The sequence below is a fragment of the Benincasa hispida genome, chromosome 11 (genome assembly GCF_009727055.1).
Source record: "Benincasa hispida cultivar B227 chromosome 11, ASM972705v1, whole genome shotgun sequence".
Lineage (NCBI taxonomy): Eukaryota > Viridiplantae > Streptophyta > Magnoliopsida > Cucurbitales > Cucurbitaceae > Benincasa > Benincasa hispida.
In genome coordinates, this window is record NC_052359.1 from 76,487,357 (window position 1) to 76,510,359 (window position 23,003).

General features: G+C 32.0%; 1 protein-coding gene across 2 annotated transcripts; it reads left to right on the top strand.

Annotated features, from left to right (window-relative positions):
- Positions 1-14,707: 14,707 nt before the first annotated feature.
- On the top strand, positions 14,708-20,999 carry LOC120090003 (DNA-directed RNA polymerase V subunit 5A). Of its 2 annotated transcripts, XM_039047475.1 has the most exons (5): positions 14,708-15,045; positions 15,437-15,613; positions 18,800-18,913; positions 20,472-20,613; positions 20,712-20,999. In XM_039047475.1, the coding sequence occupies exons 1-4, from the start codon at positions 14,779-14,781 to the stop codon at positions 20,595-20,597; spliced, it is 684 nt and encodes a 227-aa protein (XP_038903403.1). In that variant the 5' UTR covers positions 14,708-14,778; the 3' UTR covers positions 20,598-20,613; positions 20,712-20,999. The 2 variants fall into 2 exon arrangements, with proteins under 2 accessions (XP_038903403.1, XP_038903402.1); XM_039047474.1 differs by having other exon boundaries at positions 20,472-20,999.
- The last annotated feature ends 2,004 nt before the right edge of the window (positions 21,000-23,003 follow it).

Sequence of the window (23,003 nt, forward strand, 5' to 3'; positions counted from 1 at the left end):
TAATTAATTCCCTTAATTAATTTGAACAAGTTAAATTAATTCACTCAATTAATTTGAACAATTCAAATTAATCCAAAATTAATTCTCAATAATCCCTGTTGAGCTACAAAGGGGACCTTATGAACCTGTAGATTGAAGCTCCAATGGTACTTGAATAATTAATTAAATTTCTCTAATTAAATTATTCAACATCCATTAACTGTCGGTCACTCCACTAAAGACCGACAACCGCACTCTTTGAAGGAACATTGTTCAAGATGTGAATCGCAGCCTCTACTGCATACCCCCAAAACGAGTTAGGTAATTAAGCATGGCTCATCATAGAACGAACCATATCTAATAAGGTTCTATTTCTCCTCTCTAATACACCGTTCTGCTAAGATGTATCAAGTGCTGGAAGTTGGGATTGAATTTCATGTTCTATCATATAATCCTGGAATTCTAAATCCATGTACTCTCCATTCTGATTAGATCGAAGTGTTTTAATCGTTTTACCAAATAGATTTTCAATTTTAGCGTTGTACTCTTTGAACTTTTCAAAGGCTTCAGACTTATGTTCCATTAGGTATAAGTAATCATTCTCGAATAGTCATCTATGAAAGAAATGAAATATTTGTACCTTCCTCTAGCCTTTACATTCATTGGGCCACAAAGATCCAAATGTTTAAGCTCTAAGGGGTCTTTGGCTCTATAACCTTTTTCCCTAAAAGATCTTTTAGTCATTTTTCCTTCAAGATAAGATTCACACGAAGGTAATGAATCATCTTTTAACTTGCTTAGAAGTTCATTCTTTACCAATCTCCCGATCTTATCGAGATTTACATGACCTAATCTCAAATGCCAAAGATATGTATCATTGTTACTTGGAGAAATTCTTTGCCTTTTTGTTTGAGTATTTTCAATTTTAAACATCTCATGATTTAAAAGTGCTTTTGATTCGTTGGTCTTAACACATATAAGTTATCTTTTAGTTTAGTTGAACAGATAGTTATACCATTTTTCATAATGAACTCTTCATTAGATGAAAAGAAATAGAGTACGATTGTTCAATTAAACAAGAAATAGAAACAAGGTTCCTCCTCATTTTTTGGAACAATGTATAAGTTTTCTAAAAACAAGAATCTATTACCAAAAAACAACTCAGCAGCTCCCACTGCACGAGCTGAAATGGTGTCTCCTGTTCCAACCTTGAGTGTCATTTCACCCTCCTCAATCTGCTAGAAGGAACTAATTCCTTGTAAAGAAGAAAAAACATGATTAATGGCTCCCGAATCTAGTATCCAGGCATTATGGTCATTTTTCACTAAACAAGTTTCCAGAACTAGTAAATTATATTTACCTTCCTTATCTTTTTTCTTTTTGGCGAGGTACTTGGGGCAATTGCGTTTCCAGTGACCATCCACATTGCAGTGGACGCATTTGCCTTTGTCAGCCATCTTGACCTTCCCTTTACCTTTCCCAGTAGTGGGAGCCTTCCACTTCCCCCATTTCTTTTTCTGGATTTTCTTAGAACCAGAATATGAGTGAGCAGACTTAGTTCCCAAGGATGAAATTAAAGGAACTCATTTACAAGGAGATCCTTGAGGGGAAGCGAATCGTCCAAATTCCATTTTTATTGAAAACTAAATTTACAGTAAACATACAAGATATGCATTCATAAACAAATTACAACATACTTTTTACAAGGAAAAATGGTTCAAAAGATATCACCTTTGAAGAACCTTTCTTTGTGTAAATCCTTCGATCGGTCACGAACCTCCAACTCAATAACTTCTTCAAGACCTTCTTCAAGAACTTTACGAACCAAATAGAAACACTACCACAGTGAACCTTTGGTATTCTCAGGATGAGAACCCAAGATTGGTGGGCTCTGACTATCTTGGTTTGGAGGGTTTGTTTGAGTTTTGAAGGAAGAAGAATATTGAAGCACAAAACGATTCTGTAGTCTCTATCGTATAGATAATAAACTTCAATCGTATAGCCTTTCACGTTAGTCTAGTAAGAAAGAAGAGAAAATAATTTCTTTTATTCCTTTTTGCCACAAAACCAATTACTACCCACTAAGGTGGTTGGAGAGAAAATAGGAATTTATTATTCAAAATAATAAAATAATAAAAATAAATATGATAACTAACTTATCATATCATATTTATATTAAACTATATGTTATATCAAATATAACACATTAGTTAATATTGTATCATATACAATATAAACTATAGTTTCTTTTCTCTATTTTATGGCATTTAATATAATTCATATTTATATTAAATTTAACAACTATGAATTTTATTCATAGGAAATATATTTGAATCTCATTCAAATATTTATTTCCTCCAATTAAACTTTAACGTATCAAATACATTATAACAATTATATCATATATAATTGAATCAATTTAATTATATCATATATAATTAAATTCCCTCTTATTAATTTAAACAATTCAAATTAACCCAAAAATTGATTATCAACTAAATCCTTTTGAGCTACCAAGGGGACCTTATGAACCTATAGCTTGAAGTTCCAACGGTACGTGAATAATTGATTAAACTCTTTAATTACATTATCCACCATCCATTAATTGTCCGACACTTCACTAAAGACTAATAGCTGCACACTTCGCACTACAAATATATTTTTGTGTCCATTGGATATGACCAATCAATAGTACGATAACCCTTCACAAATTGCTCATATGTACAACTAAGAAAAATTACCATTTTACCCCTGTAGTTACATTTAACTCCTTAAATACCACTGATCCTTCTAATGAACAATAGAACCTAGTCCCACTATGACTAAACTCCTCTCAGGCTAGAAGAGGATGTGGGACCACATTGTTTAAGACCCAGAATCAGCCCTTAAGGGAGCAATTTATCTGCTTACCCCTGCTTTGGGGAAGGAGTGAATTCCACCTTGTATAGCTGAGTTCTCAGCTCCCCAATAAGATGAATCCCCAAAATGGTAGGCTTGTTGAGTCGACGATCTGGAAACTCTCACCCATACAAATCAAAGGACTGCCTTCATAGGCAGGAGTTCACAACTCACTCAAGATTAAGATCATATTACCTATGGTCATCCTAGTAAAATGAAAGTCTCTATTATGAATGGTGTTATATAATGGGACTAAATATTTCGTGGTCCAGTCTTATACAAACTCCTTTGTATAGAATATCCTCGCTCGTATGTCTAATACATGAATGATCAGGATCAGATCATTTGTAGCACTTTACAATAATTGTAATACCTACAAAGCGAGCCATACTCATAGTGTCACCAAGATAAGGTACCCAGCCTTATCCATATACTATAAACCATTTAGGTTATCACTTAAACATGATCCACCCGTATGTCTCTACATACATGTTTAAGTTACAATGATAACCTTGGATGTTAGTTTATTGGTTTATGGTTAATGAAACTAAAATATCACATATGTTATAGACAAAGTGAATAAAAATATAATATATTATTAATCACATAAGAGTTTGTTTCATACAAAGTTTACAAACTATAGAACTCTACAAGATTTAAGGCATCAACCCCAACAGAAAATCTTGTGGAACATTTTGGAATGGGCAACATTTGCTTCTCCTTTTCCTGATCCCTTACCTTTCATAAGGATCTGATAAGTCTGTAACTCATTAAGAAGGGTAGTCATGATGCACTATATTTGGTTCATAACTGCATTGTTGTAGAATTAAAGGAAACTCTTCGGAAGAGATTTCAAAATAAAGAACACCTGACTCTGCTTGTCGATGACTGCACCGTTCATTTCAGTGACATTGAACTGGACCATCAGGTCGAGAACATGTTCTCTTACTAACTGGCCTTCCTTCATGCGTGCATTGTAAATGTACTTGAGGGCCTCATGCCAGATCTGAATGGACAGTTGTCCAAACATCTCCTGGAAGGACTCCATGACCTGACATGCAGACACCATGGCCTCATGCTTCTTGGTAAGAATGTTAGACATACTTACCCAGATTTAGACTCAAGCCTTGTCATTGGATTTCGTCCAACGAGCATAAGCATCCTTCAATGCTTGGGATGCATTGCTAGTAGGGACTAGAGGGCATTCTTTCGTCAAGACGAACTATAGATCTTCAATAACCAAAATTGTATTCTGGTTAGATTTCCACGTTGCATAGTTTTCACCAGTTAATTTTTCGTTTTTAAGCAAGGAAATGATTGTGGAAGACATGCTGAATGAATAACAAACAATTGACTGTTTTAGTTATATTTGTCTTAACCCATTACTTAATTATCCAATCAATTTAGCAAAAACACATGTAATCATATAACCTTAATTAAACTATTGATTTAGTTTTTGCAACGATACTTTAGAAGTTTAGAGCAACAACCACCACAGGGTGATTAGCTAATGCTCCCCTAAATTGAGATAATCTCAGCTAATCACTAATACTAGAATAACTCTTATTCCTATAGTTTTTAGCTACTGTTTATTGGTCAAGGATTCATTAACCAGTTTAATTCTCCCATAAGTATGACTTTCTCATTTTTTGGATCCCAGAGGTATGCTTCAACAAACTACTGTCAGGTAAGAAAGTTGTTGAAGATTAACATAAGGAACCTTATCCATTGTTGAAGTTTGCAGTTTCGACTCCTATGATCAGGACCTCTGAAGGGATGCTTACTCTAGGATGATATGCAGGCAGAATCTCACGGTGCAATCTAATGGAGGAGGCTGTAGGTTACGTTGACACATGTCCTCTCCCAATTACTATGAACACTTTCCCTATTCACCTTGATATTTACCCATGCAAACACTTTTCGAAAGGAGGCCACGCCCAAGGCGACAGGAAACCGAGCATGGATCTCATGGTGTGAACTCTTAGGGACGTGCGAGCTAAAATTTGATATATCTCATATACCAATTTTCTCCCACTAAAGTATTCTAATATTTTTAGGGTTTCATTATACTTAGTTAAAAACCGGCTAATGAATTTATCCAAGTCCTTTTAATATGATCAATATAACACTTATATTGAATAATTTAACAATACTTTATTTCACTTTAATAAAATCAATCATTTTTTGCATGCTTATAAAATATTTGCCCAATTCACCTTTCAGGTCGGTACCCAGGTAGAGGTATTCCATTTTCGTTAGCTTAAATACCCTCGCCTAGACAGGACGTTTATTAGATAAAAGTCCCTTATGAGCAATTATTTTATAAATTTATTCTTTTAAAGGAATTCATTTTAATCCTATTAAAACAAATTACAAGATTTACCTGTTTCTAATCTCATTAGAAAAACTTCCAACATAAGTCTAGGTGAATTAATTTAAAACCATTTAAAATTAATTTGGACCTATGTTTGCATGTAACTCTTGATTATAGTTTTTAATCAATCTCACTAAAAACACAATACTTATATTTTAATGCTTTATTAAAACCTACAAAATTTGCATCTAATGACATTGATTAACTATAACACTTATATTTATCTAAATAATGTCATGCTCAATGCAAATTCCATTTTCATTTGATAAATATGACACTAATATTAATCATATATGAAAATCAAGCATTTACATTATTCCATCATTCATTATAACAATTATAACATAGCACGATGCATGAGTATGCTTAATGTAATCATACATCATTATAACATAACACTTATATTATGACGCATGAGCATCCTAATTTAATCATACATCCATAAAATATAACCCTTATATTTAATTATGATGCATGTATATGTTTTATCCTAAGGTGGTATTTTTTAATCTATATGACATACAATATGTAATATGTATTCAAACTTTAATCTAAAACATACATTCAATGCATAATTTAATTAATTTAAACAACAAAAATTGGACAAATTTTGGTACTCTAATGCAAAATTAATTAATTTAATATATCTAGAATATTAATTTAATTAATTAATATAAAAACAAAACAAAACAATTAGGTCAAAAGAAGATCTTCAGCAGTAGCTTTCTCGTGCACGCGCCGTCACGGTTCCGTCAAAGTTTGTAACGTCGCAATGCCAAGGGGCAGTGTCGAGACACTGAAAGGTAGAATGCATCTATTTTGCACATTTTCTGTTCTGAACTTACTTCAAACACCTTCGTTTCTCCCAATCTCTTCAACAATAGTTGCTCTATTGTTCGACACAGACTTCAAACTCGAAGCAAGAATTAAAATACTAAAAAATACGATAGGCCCTTACATTTTAATCACATTAAAAGGTAATCTAAGTAAAAAAATTGAAAAATCCAATCTTGCAAACCTTCATTCAAAATGCAGATTTAAAACAGCATTTTGATACCAATTGTTGGGATCAAATTTCAAGTGGAAGCGTGTGAACGCCTCGCATCTCGTTAACCGATTTTTTAAGAAACCAAAACAGTGTCCTAAAACAGAATGTAGAAGGATAAACACATTATAGGCATGCTTTAGATGAAGAGAAATAAAAAGGAAGAACCATTCTTACCTTTGAAGATTTTTGAGCTCCTAGAACGATCCTCTCGCTTTTTCAACAAATACGATCTCGAACATGAATGTCTCCTCGAACAATATTGAACATGACCACGGGAATAACCTTGTTATTCTCTAGGATTTCAATAGAAGGATATGTGGTATCTAACTATTGGAAGAGAGTGAAGAGAAGAGAATTCTTTGAAGAGAGTAAAGAGTATTTCTTTAGTGGCTAAGGTAAAAATTGCAAAATCAAATCTTGCTCTAAAAGGAACATAAGGAAGATTTTATAGGGGAAGGATTAGCCCCTTTTTCAAGTCTTTCCCCAATGTATCCTTGTGCACAATTAATTAAATAACACTTATTTAATTAATTAACACATTAATTAAATAACCATTTATATATGAAATCCAATTTAACGCATACATTAAATTAACATAAATATCGTATTTTTATGTGCAACATCTCTCTATTAATTACTAATTTTTTGTGAATCTAATTCACTTGAATTAAATGTTTGAATCTAATCCAAATGTTTCTTTCCAACTTAATTTAAATCATGGATCACATCCATAATCATTTACATATTAATCATCTTAATATGCAATTTTCTCAAATTGATTTGAACAATTCAAATTATTCCTCTTTAATATCTTTTAATGAGCTAACAAGGGGACCTAGTAGACCTGCAGATCAGAAGCTCCAATGATATGAGATTAATTGGCTAAAGTCATTAACCAAATTAATCAATATTCGTTAACTGTGGGTACACTCTACTAAAGACCCACAACTACACTCTTTTCACTACAGATATATTTATGTGTCCACGGATATAAACACATCACAGTAAGTTAGTTCTTCACGAGTGTTCGTAACACCAACTGGGTCAAATTACCATTTTACTCTTGGATTATCTCTGTATCCTTAAGTACTAGTGCTCCTCTAATGAACAACCTTTTTATGGTTCAACCAATAAACAGAAACCCTTCTCGAGCCAATAAGAGGGTAGGACCCTTTGTTCAAGTCTTGGAGACACCACTTAAGGGAACACTCATCTACTTACCCTGAAGTCGAGAAGGAGTGAATTCCATCTTATATTATTATGTTTCCAGCTTCTCACTTGATTTTGTCCCTAAAATGGTAGGCTTATTGAGTTGGTGAAATGACCATTATCACCCATACAAGTCAAAGAATAATCCCTCGTGAACAGAAGTTCATAATACACTCAGGATTAAAAAGGTCATCCAATTGAAATGGAAACCAAACTAGTTAACGATGTTACATCTAGTGGTTACTATTTCGTGGTCTAGTCTTATGCAAACCCATTGCATAGGATACCTCCATTCACGTGTCACCTATACGAACATGTTGGATCACTGTGTTTCTATCAAATACAAAGTGGGTTGTATCCATAGTATCACCAGGATAAAGTACCCAACCTTATCCCTATACTATAGACCCTTTAGGTTGTTTCTTAAACATTGATCCCTATATATCTCCACATATAATTCAAGACTCATAAGGCAATCCTGGATGTTAATTCATTAGATTTATGGTTATTAAGACAAAATAGAATAAAATACAATCAATAATATTTATTGAATTAACATTGATGACTCTTTATTGAATACGATCAATTGATAACATTTACTATCTACGAGTTTTAGGACATAAAACTCAACACATATATATAGAATATGCCATGAGAAAGCTTAAGAGGTGGGATAAACGAGCATCTGCATATACAGTGACGTCTATTGACAGGGAAACCTAAACTTTTAAAGTGTAAACTGACATAAGTATGATTTCTCCCTATAAAGGCCAGTACACACAAGTTGTGAGCTTGAAAGAAGGGACTTATTCTTGTAACAAGTGGCAATTATTCAAGATTCCATGCTCTCATGTAATTGCAGTTTGTAATTACATGCATTTGACATACTTACCTTTCATTGATGAATGCTACAAATTATCCCATTTCAAGCAATGTTATGAAGATCGTTTTCATCTAATACAACACCCAAATTATTGGTTAAAATTATCATTTACGGAAGTTCGTCCAAATGTGGACTTATGAAGAAAACATAATCGACCAAGAAGTACGTGAACTCATATGAAATTAATTGGCGAAAGACTAGTCAAAAAGTTTGATGTACAATATGCAAGGGAGAAGGACAAAACAAGCGTACTTGTCTATAACGTACATTAGGTGTTTCCTCTTCGAGCCATTGATGACTTTGTTATGTAATTGACTTTATCATGCAATAGACTTTGTTATGTAATTGACTTTATTATGCAACTGACTTTGTTATGTAATTGACTTTGTTATGTGATTGACTTTGTTTTATGTAATGGACTTTGTTATGTAATTGACTTTGTTGATATGTGTTATTGTAATTTGTTTTTTTTCTTATTGTAATAGACTTTGTTATTGTAATTGAAATTCGTTATTTAATTTTGTTCATATTCTTTCAGTGATGGTGCATCATGGATCCTGGTCCTTCTAATCTTATACAACCATATCAACAAAATACCCATAGTTCACAATTGATATGGGATAGTTCTTCTACTGTAGTTTTGAGCTGTTGAAGAAGGGAGGCATCTACACAACGTACTATCCTATTTGAATAATGTATCATGCCTTACATACAACAAGTTAGTTTTCTTGGGGTTGTACAGATTGGATTTATCCAACTGACATCTCATTACTACTTTAATAGAGCGTTGGAGACTATAAACCTACACATTTCATATGCGTTTGGAGACCATAAACCCACATATTTTATATGTCTTATGAGGAATGCACCAATTACGTTGCAGGACGTTGCAATTCAGTTTGGATTACCAATGGACAGAAAACTTATGATGGGATCATTACAACATGATTGGAAACAAGTTTATGACAATCTTTTGGGTGTTCAACCAAATAATTTGAAAGGCTCAAGATTGAGTATCCCATGGTTAGTGTCTCAGTTTACTGAGTCATCCCCTAATGCCAACGACATCAACATATAGAGATATGCACGAGCATATATCATGAAGCTTATTGGAGGATTTTTGTTCGTTGACAAGTTGAACACGTTGGCACACCTTATGTTTCTTCAACTGCTGGCCAATTTTGAGTAAGCTGTTAGGTGCGCGTAGGGTGGTGCTTGTCTTGCATGGCTTTATAAAGAACTATGTGGAGCTAGTAATGCACAAACTTTGAAAATAGCAGGGCCACTGATATTGCTACAAGTATTGAGATTATGATAGATTTAACATTGTAGCACCACAAGTTCAATTATAGGCCTCAGATCATCGTCCACTCAATTCCATATATTATTTTATTTATATATTTATTCCGTTGTCATTTTATGTAATAAAATATTTAATGATTTTTTTAATGTTAGATGGAGTGGAGTATCAGCTGCATCGAAACAGTCAACAAATATGTTGCTAGTATACCGATTAATATCTGATCGACTAATACACAATCAGGTAACAAATGAATATTACATACTTTTTGGGTGTCTAGCTAATTTTTTCAGATTAATTGGACACCATACACATAAGATATTTGGTCATTACTGCTTGATTATTGTTGTGATGGTCAAGACATTTGGTTAACGGTTAGCCCTCTTATATGCTTCCATACTATAGAGTGACATTAATCAGATCATATGTTGAGACAATTCGGTCTGCGACAAACGGTACCGACATTGTTCTATACACTCCCAACACTACACTAGATTGATTTGAGAGGTAAGCTCATCCAAGATTGGCGTTGAATTCATGTAGAATATATATTGTTCTAGCGTGCACGTCATGATCGTTGTGCACATGGAGAAATAACAAATGAGCTACCTGTACTAGATGACTATTTTTCTTCATACGATTCAATTACGAGATGATTTATCACACCTGACGACACTTACTATTACTGCATGGTAAGAGTTTTATTATCTTATGTTTTTCAAATGTATGATATGGACATTATTTAATATTAATATTTTTCATCATACAGAATAATTTTGTCCAATGTGTACACCAGTATCCACTACAACACAATTTACCAGAGTTGAGTTGATTGTGTGACCAAAACTTAGTAAATGTAGAAAATATTATTTAGCAGATAAGATGATCTAATGTTGATGACACTGATCGGAGACGTATTCGTCATAGATGAAAATGTCAACAAGGCGAAGCTAATCCAGAGAAACACGAAGACAACTACCATGTGGAAAATTTAGTGACTTGTAATTCAAACTTTTAGTTTCATATGAAATTCTATCTCAAATAAAAGAATTAGTGAAATTACATTTTATCTTGAGACACTAAATCGAATAAATGAGTATGATAAAATAGAACAAGAACAAAATAAGTAAGGAAGAAAATTGTTCATTTAAAATTAAAAAAAAATCTAAATCGAACAAAAAAATCGTGGACGGGGTCCATGAGTTTGGTTTTCGTTCATTGGCCAAGTCCACTCATATGCTGACATGATAGCCATCTACCACCCCAGGGGTGGTGACTGGATTAACAAAAATCATGTACCGGGTAAATGATTTTGGTCCAATTCCAAACAACCTTATTTTTTCAATACTTTTACCTTTAATACTATTACTACAATTTATTTCTTTAACCACTTTATTTTTTTAAAAAAAAAATCTTAATTTTTATGGGGTCTTTTTAATATAAAAAAAATATTTAAAAATATTTACACTTCATAGCAAAAAGTTCTAAAAGCATTTTTCTTATTTTTCTATTTTTGAAAATTCCTTTGCCGAAAATGGTCTGTGTCAATATTATCTTAAAAAATGAGAGGGATTATTATTAAAAATAAGAAAGAAAGTCAAAAGGGCAAATGATAATTCATTTATAATTCTGATGTATGTAGTCATGATGGATGACCATGAACCGAAGATTCCCATATTATATTTTATGGTATGTTTTTTTTTTTTTTAATATTTTAAACAATGGAGCTAATTAACCTTACTTTAAAGGTTCATTAGTTTGCAACGCAATTATAATTTAGATAAATCCCTTTAATTTTATTGTATGTTTGAATGTGTGTCTTTTTACTTTTGGTTGTATTTGTAAAAAAAATACTTTTAGAACTTTTTGCTATAAAGTGTAAATATTTTTAAAATTTTTCTATTTATAAAAATTTCTCTATACTTTTGAAAAATACATTATTTTTTAACTTAACCTCTGTCTCCATTCTAAATGCCTACCTCTCCTAATTAAAAGATATTCATTTCCATGCTCAGGTGAAACACCAACCACACTTTCACCAAGAGAAAACCACGACGAATGCAGAAGTTTGAAATTTAATTTTATACTTGTAAGACTACAATGTTATATTTCTATTTTTGCCAATTGAGGAATTTCTGTGATGGCATTGACCACTTTGTCCTTTCCTATCGATGCTTTGTTTGGCTCTATGTATGAAGTCATTGGAAGAGTAACGTGACTTTTTTTTTTTTTTTTTTTACGGATAGAATAGAAGTTTATATTAGTTGAATTATGTTCATTTTGACAATAATATGACCTTTTTTTCCCTCATACTTTTGAGATTTAATTTCTTAAATTACTTTTAACACTTTTCTAAATTTACTTCAATATATTAGTCGAATGAAAGAAACAAGTCAAAAGAATATGCATTTGACAATTTTTTTTTTTTTTGTAATATAAACGTTTCAAATTAGGACCAAATTTAACAAAAGGTATGGATTTAAACAAGTTTAAAGTTGTAATCACTAATTATAAGTTTGTAGTTTTAATTTTAAGAGGGAAAAAACCAAGTTGGACCTTTAAACTTGTTAAATTGTACCCTTTTTTTTACTTAAAATCTTCAACTTTTATCAAATTGCACTTCAAATCCAAGACAAAATGTTGCAATTCTTAATCTTAAACTTGGAAAACATTACAACCTTTACCTTCTAATAAGTTTGCATTCCAAAATTTGACAGAAAATTAAATTCTCGTTGAGGGTTGTCTTAAGCAAGATCCAAAGGTCATAGGGGCCCAAGCCCAAAGAAATCAGGGAGGTGGCATGGGAAAATACACGTCCCAGAAAAGAAAAGTCAAAACCTCAAGTTTCAAGTCAACCAATTGAAGCGATGAATATATACCAATCGAAAAATAATCGAGTTATGGTCGGTCTAGTGCCATGGAGTCTCAAGCGCCACAACTACCTTGAAATCGCTGAAGTTACATGTAGCCACAAATATGGATGACATTATAAATAGTCTCATTCAACGACCACGAAGGGGAAGAACAGCTAATATCTGAAGGAGAGTTCTAACTTTACTAATGAATGTGTGTGACGTGTGTATGGTTAGCTGGGCCATATACTCCCTATACTAACTTAGGCCTCGGAATGTGGTAGGTCACACTGAGTGTAAGGAACTCTTACATAGATTATCTCAAAATGCGAGACCATACCAGAGAAGCAGGTTGGGACAAGCCCACAAGAGTCCCATGATGATGACGACGACGACGAACTCGTGCAAGTTTCTCACACCAATAATATCATTTGCATGTATTGAAATTTCAACAAACTTTAAATGTAAAAATGACATGAAAACTACTTTTCTTTGGTCACAATTTATAAGTTTTGTCAAAGTTATTGAATAGTTAATTTGTGCATCAATCAAACTTAAAATTGTACAAACTTGATGTTATGGAGATTAATAAGTTTACGTAGTTTTTTATAGAGTTTTTTTAGAATGAAAATTAGTGAACTAATAAAAATCGAATAAAGAGTAAAAAGTGTAGAATGTATCTAAGTCTAGGTCTAATTCAATAGCCAAAGTAAGTCTAGCTCAATGATAATTGATATGCACTATCTATCTCACTTGAGATCTAATATTTGATACTCCATCCCCACAATTATTATAATAAAAAAGGATCTAACTCGATGAAATTGAGAGTTTAGGGTGAACATTTTAACCAGTTTAAAGTTTGTTTCAAAATAATTCTCATTAGCTTTTGTCGTTAAAATATAAATAAATTGCCCTAGTTTTTTCTTGACATGTATTTAAATTTGTTCTCTTAATCACATATATAAGTAGATACAAATTTCTTGGCTCATATATTTAATGACAAAAAGCCTTTTTGAATGGTTTTAAAGATAAACTTCAAATTTAAAAGTTAAAATGAAAAATTTTCAAAGTTGGAAGTATAATCATCGACGAATTTAGTATAGGTCCAAAGGGGTTCGAGTCCCTCTCAAATTTATGCTCTTTATATAATATATATATATATATATATATATATATATATATATAATATATATATATATATATTATATATATATATATAAACTGACATAATGCTAATACTAATAACTAACCTGATGGTAAAAATAGCTTTTGGCTCCTTCAAACTTGGGTTCAAGCCTTACTTCTTAACTCTATTTTCTTTTTCAGATTCTCTGGATCTGCCACCGAGTATAATTGAAAATTTGAAACCAATTATTACGAGTGTATATGGGTTGGGTTGGGTTTAAGGTATTTTTTGGACCAATCCGAAAATTCGGGTTGGTTGGATTGACAAACCAAATGACCCAAATAAAGTTTTCAACCCAACCCAACTCTTAAAATTCGTTGGGTTGTCGGGTTATAACTTTTTTTATTTTTATTTTTAATGAAAAATATGTAAATTTATTATACAATATATGACTAATAACTAAAATCTCACAAAATTCAAATGCTAAATACCAAATATCTATGATATTTATTACAAACTTTATACAAAGATAAATATCATAACGATTTTATAAGAAAAATATTAAAAATTCACAAATTAATCAATGTAAAGTAATCAAACAAAGAGAAATACATGCACACACATATATATAGAGTTGTTTTTAAATATAGAAAATTAAACTAAAGTATTTACAAAATATAGCAAAATTTTAGAACTATCAATGATAAATGCTGGTAGACATTGATAGACTTCTATCAATATCTATTAGTGATATTGATAGTCTATCAAGTTCTAAAATTTTGCTATATCTTGTAAATATTTTCAACAGTTTTACCATTTCAAAATAATTTCCCATATATAATTCGAGTTAGGTTGGGTCAACCCAACTCAATCCAATAAAAAAAAAAAAATTCAACTAAATCCAATCCAAAAACAAAACTAACCCAACTCAACTCTTATATTTTAGGGTGGATAGTCGTATTATTTGAACACCTACCAATTATATAGTTTAGGGTTTATTCTTTTTATTTTTTGGGATTAATTTAACCTTAATTTTTTTGAACTCTTTTCCCATTTCTAAACCAAGAAAAAACAGAGCTACGCTCTATTCGCGGAGAGAGGTAGCGAAAATGGAGGAAGATGGGTTTGAGGGAGAGCCGAATGAAGTGGAGTTTGGCACTTGCTTGAGTAGCTACATCGACAATGGCACCACTGAAAGCCACAGATACTTTCTTTCTCGCAGAACAGTCTTGGAGATGCTTAGGGACCGAGGTTACACTCTCAACTCCTCTGATATCGACCTCTCTCTTCAACAATTCCGAGAAATTTACGGTCAATCCCCCGACGTTGATCGCCTTAAACTATCCGCCGTTCATCGCTCCGATCCCTCCAAAAGAGTAAGACTCCACTGCTTCTTGCATTGTTAATTCCTTCGCGCGTCTTGTTTGACTTAGTCAAATTAGGGCGGACAATGCAGAGTTCTTTTAGATTTTGTTATGAGGATAATGATGCATGTTTTCTTTTTCTATTATCGTGGGAATGAACTGGACTAAATTGCTACTGGATTACCCTTCTCTACTAGTTTATGTTTTATGATGGGTTACAGAAATGGTTGTTGCGAATTGTGATCATGGAGTGAAGTTTCATTGGGACGGATTACTGAGAGAAATATTTTACTAAGCGTGGACGAAACATACAAATTATTGGAAAATATTAGAAAGGCTGACAATATAAATACAGCACCTTCTCGTAGTATTTGTTATTTCAAAACTGATGTTGATTTTGCAGGTCCTCGTGATATTTTGTGGGACTGGTGCTGTGAAAGTTAATGCTATTCGCAATATTGCTGGCCAAATTGCTAATAAGGACTCTTTGCATGGTCTCATTCTAATTGTGCAAAATCAAATTACAAACCAGGCCATGAAAGCAGTTGAGCTTTTCTCGTTCAAGGTTGAAATATTCCAGGTTTGTTTCTTGAAGCTGCGTATGCGAGTAGCATCTTGGTGAATACTTGGTTTCAACGAGTCACTTATTTGTTGTCATGCTTTGTTTTTTAGTATTTTCTTCATACTTCAGTTTTTTGTGTATTCTTCACAATGGACACTGCTGAAGTCGTTATCTCAGTAACATCAGGAGCTGGTTAAATTAAATATCAACTGGATCATTAATCACATTCCATGAAATTGGCATCGACATTAGCGAGCCCTAGAACACTATATAGGTGAGGGAACAAGAGTTTTCCATGGTAGAAAAGAGAAATAACTTAAAGAACTAGAGGTCTTGGGTATTGAGAAGCATAACATATTATAAATCTCTTCCATTAACTTTTAGTAAGAAAATATTATCATGGCTAAAGAGAAAGAAGCCTTCAATCACTACTTCATGGGGACTATGAATGTAAAAATATAGTCTTTTCTATTGAGGATCGCACATTGGAAAGAAGGGAGGTTTTGAAAGACGTGGACGAAAATATCGTTATCGGTGTAAATATCGGTAAGTCAGATTTACGGATATATCGATAGATATTTAAATATCGATGGATATTTAAATATCGATGGATATTCTTGGAGGAATCATGGATATCACGGAAATTCTTAAAAATACTGTGAAATTTTTAGTGAAGTTTTAGAACATACTTATTTAAGTAATAAACTATGACTTTAAGCATATAAATCTATAATTAGAAGCCAAATATAATTGGTAATGGAATAATAGATAATATTGAAGACCAAAAAAATTATTATAAACTGAATTTTTTATTAATAAAGTCTAGGTCATACAAAATGAAGGTCAAATACAAGATTCAATAACACAAAGATGATCTAAGAGTTATTAGCTCCACATTAGCATAATTCACTTGATAATGACAATATTGCTCCTAAGTTCTCGTATGTTAAAAATTTATTACATAATTGGAAATATGTCATCCATGAGTCTCAACATCACCCCAATCCTACCAATAGGAGGATACCTTGGATCAAACTGTGTTCCATTCAGATGGGGATGATCTGAAGAAGGTAGATAACATAGAGTTTCTAAGTCTGAGTCATCATCACTTTCACGAGAAAGTTTTTTTTTTTTTTTTGGTAAAAGAAACAATTTATTGATAAGTATAAGGGGAAAACCCCAAACAAAGAAATTACAATAGGGATCGCCAATTACTAACTAAAAAAGAAAAAACTGAAATGAGTGAAAGAGTACTTTAATTTACATAAAAAAAAAGCAGTAGACAAAACAAACTCAAAAAACTGAGCACTAGAAAAACAAGTATCAGTAAAAAGTGAACTTTCACGAGGAAGTTGTCCCCATGTATAGATCGATGTCTTAAACCCATCACTATAACTATAGGAACCACAATCACTTGAACTACTATAGTTACTATGAGAAAAGCCATAGTTACTATTGTTATTGATATATTGACCATGTTCATATTGATTGTCTAAACTCATCCCTCCATACTTGAAAAAAGTGAAAAAAAGTGAGTGAGCATCAATCTAAGCATCATCATGTGTGGATCTTCTACGAATGAAAGGTTTTCCTATTACTCTAGTTCCTGGCCCACCAACTCTATGGTCATGGCCGGAGTTTTATGTGGCATGGGTGAATTGAAATTCTCCAATAAATAGGCTAATTCCTGCTCCACCAGCTTTATGGTCGTGGTCAAAGTCTCTGTTTTGGTATTTCCAAATTTAATTTATTGAGAATGAAAGTTTTGGATTGAAAATTGGAAAAAGGCAACACATTGGAAAAGCGTGGTATTGGAAAAAGAAAGAAAAGTGATATAAAGAGATAATTAGATTAGACAACATTTAGACGAAATATCCACGATATTTCCACGATATAACCACAAAATATCTGTGATATATCAACAAAATATCCATGGTATTGTTAAGCTGCGAAAGATATTAGCACAAAAAGATATATCGGAGATATATTGCTAATATCGGAGATATATCATGAAATTTGGAGAAAAAAGATCTTATCCCCTAATATCACTACCGGATATGTGATTTTACGGATATATCGTAGATATATCATTAATATATCGATATATTTTCATTCTTGTTAAAAGATACAAGAGCTACTCCTCCCATTGTCAATCGGTTTTGAGTTGGAACTCGGTTTCTCTAATATGGTATCAAAGTCTATGAAGTTCAAACGGGTATTCAATCAAGATCCGACTCAAGAATAGTGAACCCAAGAGGCTCTATCTTGAGGGGGCATGTTGAGTATCCCACATTTTAAAGATAGAAGACCTTATAATATTTTAAATATAGTTAGAAATCGACGAACCCATGTTTCTCTAATAACTCTTACATTCTAGCAATCCTTAAACAAGGTCAAGCATAAACACTAGAGAATGAAGTTGATATCTTTTCCTACATGCACAGAACTATAGAGAAGTCCAGCCATTTCTTTAATGTGTTGCCATGGGGAGCAAATAAGAGAGAAACGACAGTAGATGTGAAATATGTCAAATTTCTTTGCTTCCTGTTGTATATTGCATAATGAAATTTGGATTTTGTAATCAATACTTAGTTATTATGCTAGTGGAAACAATTGTATAGAATCAAAACTTAAGTTGAAGGGTTATTGGTCATTTTAAAAAGTTGCTTTTGAATTCCCTTTAGAGAGAATGGGTAAAATTTTGTGGCAGAGTGGTTTTTTTGCTACCTTGTGGGGCATTTGGAGTGAGCGGAATAACAAAATGCTTAGAAAGGTTGAGAGATCGAGTGAGGATGTTAGGGAGGTAGCGGTTTATCGCCTCCATATGGGCTTCGGTTACTAAACCAATTTTTTTTGAGGCTAACCCTTTTGTAATTATGAGCTTAGTCTTGTTCTTTTGAATTGAAATCCATTTCTATAGTTATTGTCGTGTTTCGCTGTTTTTTGTTGGGCTTGTTTTCTTTTTGTTTGTCCTTGTATATCCTTTCATAATGAAACCGTAGTTTTGTTTTGAGAAAAAAAGAGAAAAAAAAAATTGATAATCATGAAAAGTTCATATGTCTAGTTATATGATTTATCAAAATTTGAGACATTATTCTATATTTCCTCATATGACTTCTATTCACTGTAATTTTTGTCTGCTACCAAATTAGTATATTTGCTCGTTTGACTTCTATAGCACTCTTATTTTTGTCTGTTACACAGATTACTGACTTGCTCGTCAATATCACAAAGCATGCGTTAAAGCCAAACCATCAAGTACTATCGGAGGAAGAGAAACAAAAACTTTTGCAACAATACAGTATAGAGGAAAAACAGGCAAGATATTGAAAAAGACCCCAAGCAATATTTTGACAGTTTATTTTTCAATATTATAATCTTGCATTGGTGATTGCTTAATTGTGAATTTTATTTCCTTCTGCATGATTGCATGTAGATTAATCTCCTTCTCATGTTAAACATGCTTTCCTTGAATGACCAACATTTTCTTCTTTTCAATATTTATGCTAAATGCTGATAAGAGTCATGTCAACCAACATCTTCCAATATTTCCAGTATTCTACAACTGGGACTTTGAGTGAGCAAATGACATATAGTGCTCATTTCAGACTATATTTTGTTTTGGCAAACCTCATCCAAAGTGTGACACTACATAGACTTATTTTGTCCTCCACATCATTAAGCTATATTAGGGGACGTTTGGATTGCTGGCTTGGCACCTTAAGCTTGGGTGCAATAACCTGAGGGTTCAGGAAGTTTGGGTCCAGGAAAATTGTGTATGAGAGGATTTAGGAAGTTTTGATTTAGGAAAACTGTATATGAGGTGCAGGTTTAGGAAAACTATGTGGGGACATAAATAATGTTGTAGTATTCAAGCTGGTTGATGTCTCCAATTAAACCTGAGCTTAGGAACTTCTCTTCCAAATGTGGTTTGTGTTAGAAAGTGAAACCCACCCTAAGCCTAGCCTAGGGTTTTGTATCTTAAATCTATGGGTTTAGGCAAAGGGTTTTAGATGCTTGAATTTATGAAAACTGTCTGCGGTTCAAGTTGAAAGCTTCGGTTTATGAAAACTGTGGGAGGTTGATTAGTGACTTACTGTTCAAGCCTATTGGTTTTTCCAATTAAACCTGGGTTTGGCAGCTTCTCTCCAAGTGTAGTGTGGCTTCTAGCCAAACATATGCACCAAACACTCCCTTAGTGCTAGGGAATGAATGATTGAGAAGTCTTAAAGATACGGGTTTTTGGGTTCAGGTGACAGCCCATCGCATCAAAAAAGAAAAAGTGACCCATTCCTTGATACCTTGCTTCAGATAAAAACTAATAGTTAATAGTTTTTCAGCTTGGTAGAGGGAATTTATTGATTTTTAACGTTTTACTTTTTATAAAAAAAAAATCTTTACTTTTTTTTTTTTATAAAAGAAATCTAGCTTTCCTGGAGAAAAAGATAAACGAAGGAATAAATTGAACTTTAAAGAGTTCTTTTCCTCAGCATTTATGACTTGAGTAACAGGAGTTACCACGTTAAAAGCACAAAAACAGTTGCATCTCAATTACATTAATACTACCGTAGCCTTTTGGATCAACTTGTCCATGTGAGATCACAGAAAGGAGTTAAGGGGATGTTTGACCCACCAATTTCATAAGTCAATGTTAAATAACTCAACTTCAATAGTGTTCACTCTAACACAGACTCCTAACTCTAGTATATTAACTCCAGACTTCAAAACTCTACGTAGGTGCCGAATACCTTGTATACAAATGAATCAAAGTGCTATGTGCAATTGCTTCTTGAATTCTCATGGACTCTGTTTCTTAAACTAGTACCAACAGTTGCTTCAACTTCAAGTCTTTATGCCTACTTTTGATATAATGCAGCTTCCTCGTATGTTACGTATGGATGCTGTTGCTCGATATTATGGACTTGAGAAAGGGCAGGTTGTGAAAGTGACTTACGATGGCGATATGACTAGGTCACATGTAACTTATCGTTGTGTTTGGTGATGGCCTATCAACACAGGTTTTGCCAATCATCTTTTGGATTTCCCACCCCCCCCCCATAACGTGATTAGTTTTTATCTTAAACATCTATGTTCCAGAACTTCTTGTATTTACTAGGCCTCCAGTGCAGATTTTATAATTATGGGCTTCTGCAAGAAATCTGTATCCACAATTACTGCAGACATGCACACAAGGTACTTGTAAACTCCCTTCCTCCCCTGTCCCAGGATATTCTTAAATATGCAAGCTATGTATGAAAGAAAACGACTGAAGCTAGTTGTAGGAGATATATTTATATCTTTTTCAGTCCTTCATGTTGGATTATGATAACTTTTAATATTTGTTTTGGATGGCAAGAGAAATATGCTTGGAAAAGAGGAGAAACACTCAAAATTTTAAAATCAAGAATATAAGAAATGAAGTATTTTAATGAATTTACTTCTATAGAACCTATATTTCCTTCATAATAGTGTTAACAAAAAAAGTACTATTATTGGCTCTCCATTTTGTTTTTTGTTTTTTTTTATTCGAAAAATAAGCTTATACTTCTTTATGTTTTAAAAATGTTTCAAAACATAGCTTAAACTAAAAAAATATTTTGTTAGTAATGCTGATCTAAATTTTGTTCTCTTCCATTAATGCTATATGTGGTGTGTGGAGTCCGTGGGATGAGCTCAATATTTAATATAAATGTTTTTTTTTCTTTTTTGAAAATGTAATGAAAATTTTTAGCCAGCCATTCATTTTCAAAAAAAAAAAAAAAAGATAAGTAAAAATTAGATATTAACGTAAAAATCATGAACTAAATGTTGTAACTATAATGTTATATCCAATTTTTTTTTCTTTGACAAAATAACATTATATACAACCAATAATTATATTATTTGTTGCTGTTTAAAGTTATATTATTTAGATTAAAAAGTTATTTTCATCCTTGAACTTTGATAAAAGTAACAATTTAGTTTCTCTAATTTTCAATTTGTAATGATTTAGTCTCTATCATGATTTTTTAATCAAAATTATGTATCAATTTTTATTACATAACGACTTAGTTTTTATAGTATGTAAATAAATTTGATTCCAACCATTTATCAATATATGTGCAAGAAGTTTTACTAAATAATAATAATTATTTTTAGTATAATTTGTAAATCATATTAATATTTTTTTTAAGAATAGAGATTAAATCATTTCTTATTGAAATTTAAAGACTAAATTGTTATAAATTTGGAAGTATAGGAATTAAATCATTACGAACCAAAGTTTGATCAAATAGTTACTTTCATGAAAGTTCAAGGAAGTTTTTAACTTATTATTTAACTTTGTAGAGTTATCTATCATGTCTATGTATATTTTCATGTTAAAAAGTAATTATATTATAGTGTTAATCAATACTATGCATTTATTATATGTTATATGTTATAAATGTCTATTGCCTTTCGTGTTTTTATTTATTTGTGTTTTTAGTACACAAATATCGTGTGAGGATTTGAAGATATAACTTTAGTGAGTATTTGCTAATTATCCTTGAGTTATGCTCGTGTTGACATATTTTTATTTATACCAATCTCTTTTTGTTGTCGAAGTGAGTTTGACTCAGTAGTATTGGCATGCACGGCTCTAGAGGTCGGAGGTTCATTCCCCCTCCTCGCATTTGTTATATTAGAAAAAAAGAAATCTCTTTTTGTTTTCCCTATTTTTTTTTTCATTTTTTATAAAACTTTATCTTGTTCTCTAATGCTATTTATTTTTCAATTTATAAATATAATGTCAATATGATGGCAATTCAAGTATAGTTTAGTGGATAAGACATTAATTATAAGTTAAAAAATTGATGTTCATTCTCTCATCTACACAATTTTGAAGCCAAAAAAATAAAAATCAATCTAAATTTAATTGGTTAAGACATATTTGGTACGAGGTTCAAATCTCTGACTAAAACCAAATTATAAATATAGCATATTGAACCAAAAGAAAAAAAAAAAAAAAACAAATGTATCGCACCTTATTAGCCAATGGGCCTTGTGTGTGTGAGGTATATTTAAGAATTGAAATATCCATATCAGATCTTTTGAAAAAAAAAAAAGTATCGGTTAAGTATAAATATTAATAGATATTTTAGGAAGTTGAAAAATTATAAAAATGATTTAAATTAATACTTACGTTGTTAATACTTCTAAACTGTCGTATATTTATTTTAATTTTTTTTTTAAGTATTTACAGAAGATTCTGATTAATCATTAATATCGATGTTGAACTCTTAGTGATTGTTTGGGAATCTGTAATAAAATGAATTTGTAATGTAATATTATTCAAAAGTTCATGTTTGGATTGAGTGTTTTAGGTTCGATTTATAATATCAAACTCATTCCATTATGAACGTTTTCATCCCAATTCTTTTTTCAACCA

Coding starts and splice junctions, on each gene's coding strand:
- LOC120090003 (XM_039047474.1), top strand. CDS start 14,779: ATGGAGGAAGATGGGTTTGAGGGAGAGCCGAATGAAGTGGAGTTTGGC. Junction 15,046..15,436: donor GCTCCGATCCCTCCAAAAGA/GTAAGACTCCAC, acceptor TTGATTTTGCAG/GTCCTCGTGATATTTTGTGG. Junction 15,614..18,799: donor TCAAGGTTGAAATATTCCAG/GTTTGTTTCTTG, acceptor TCTGTTACACAG/ATTACTGACTTGCTCGTCAA.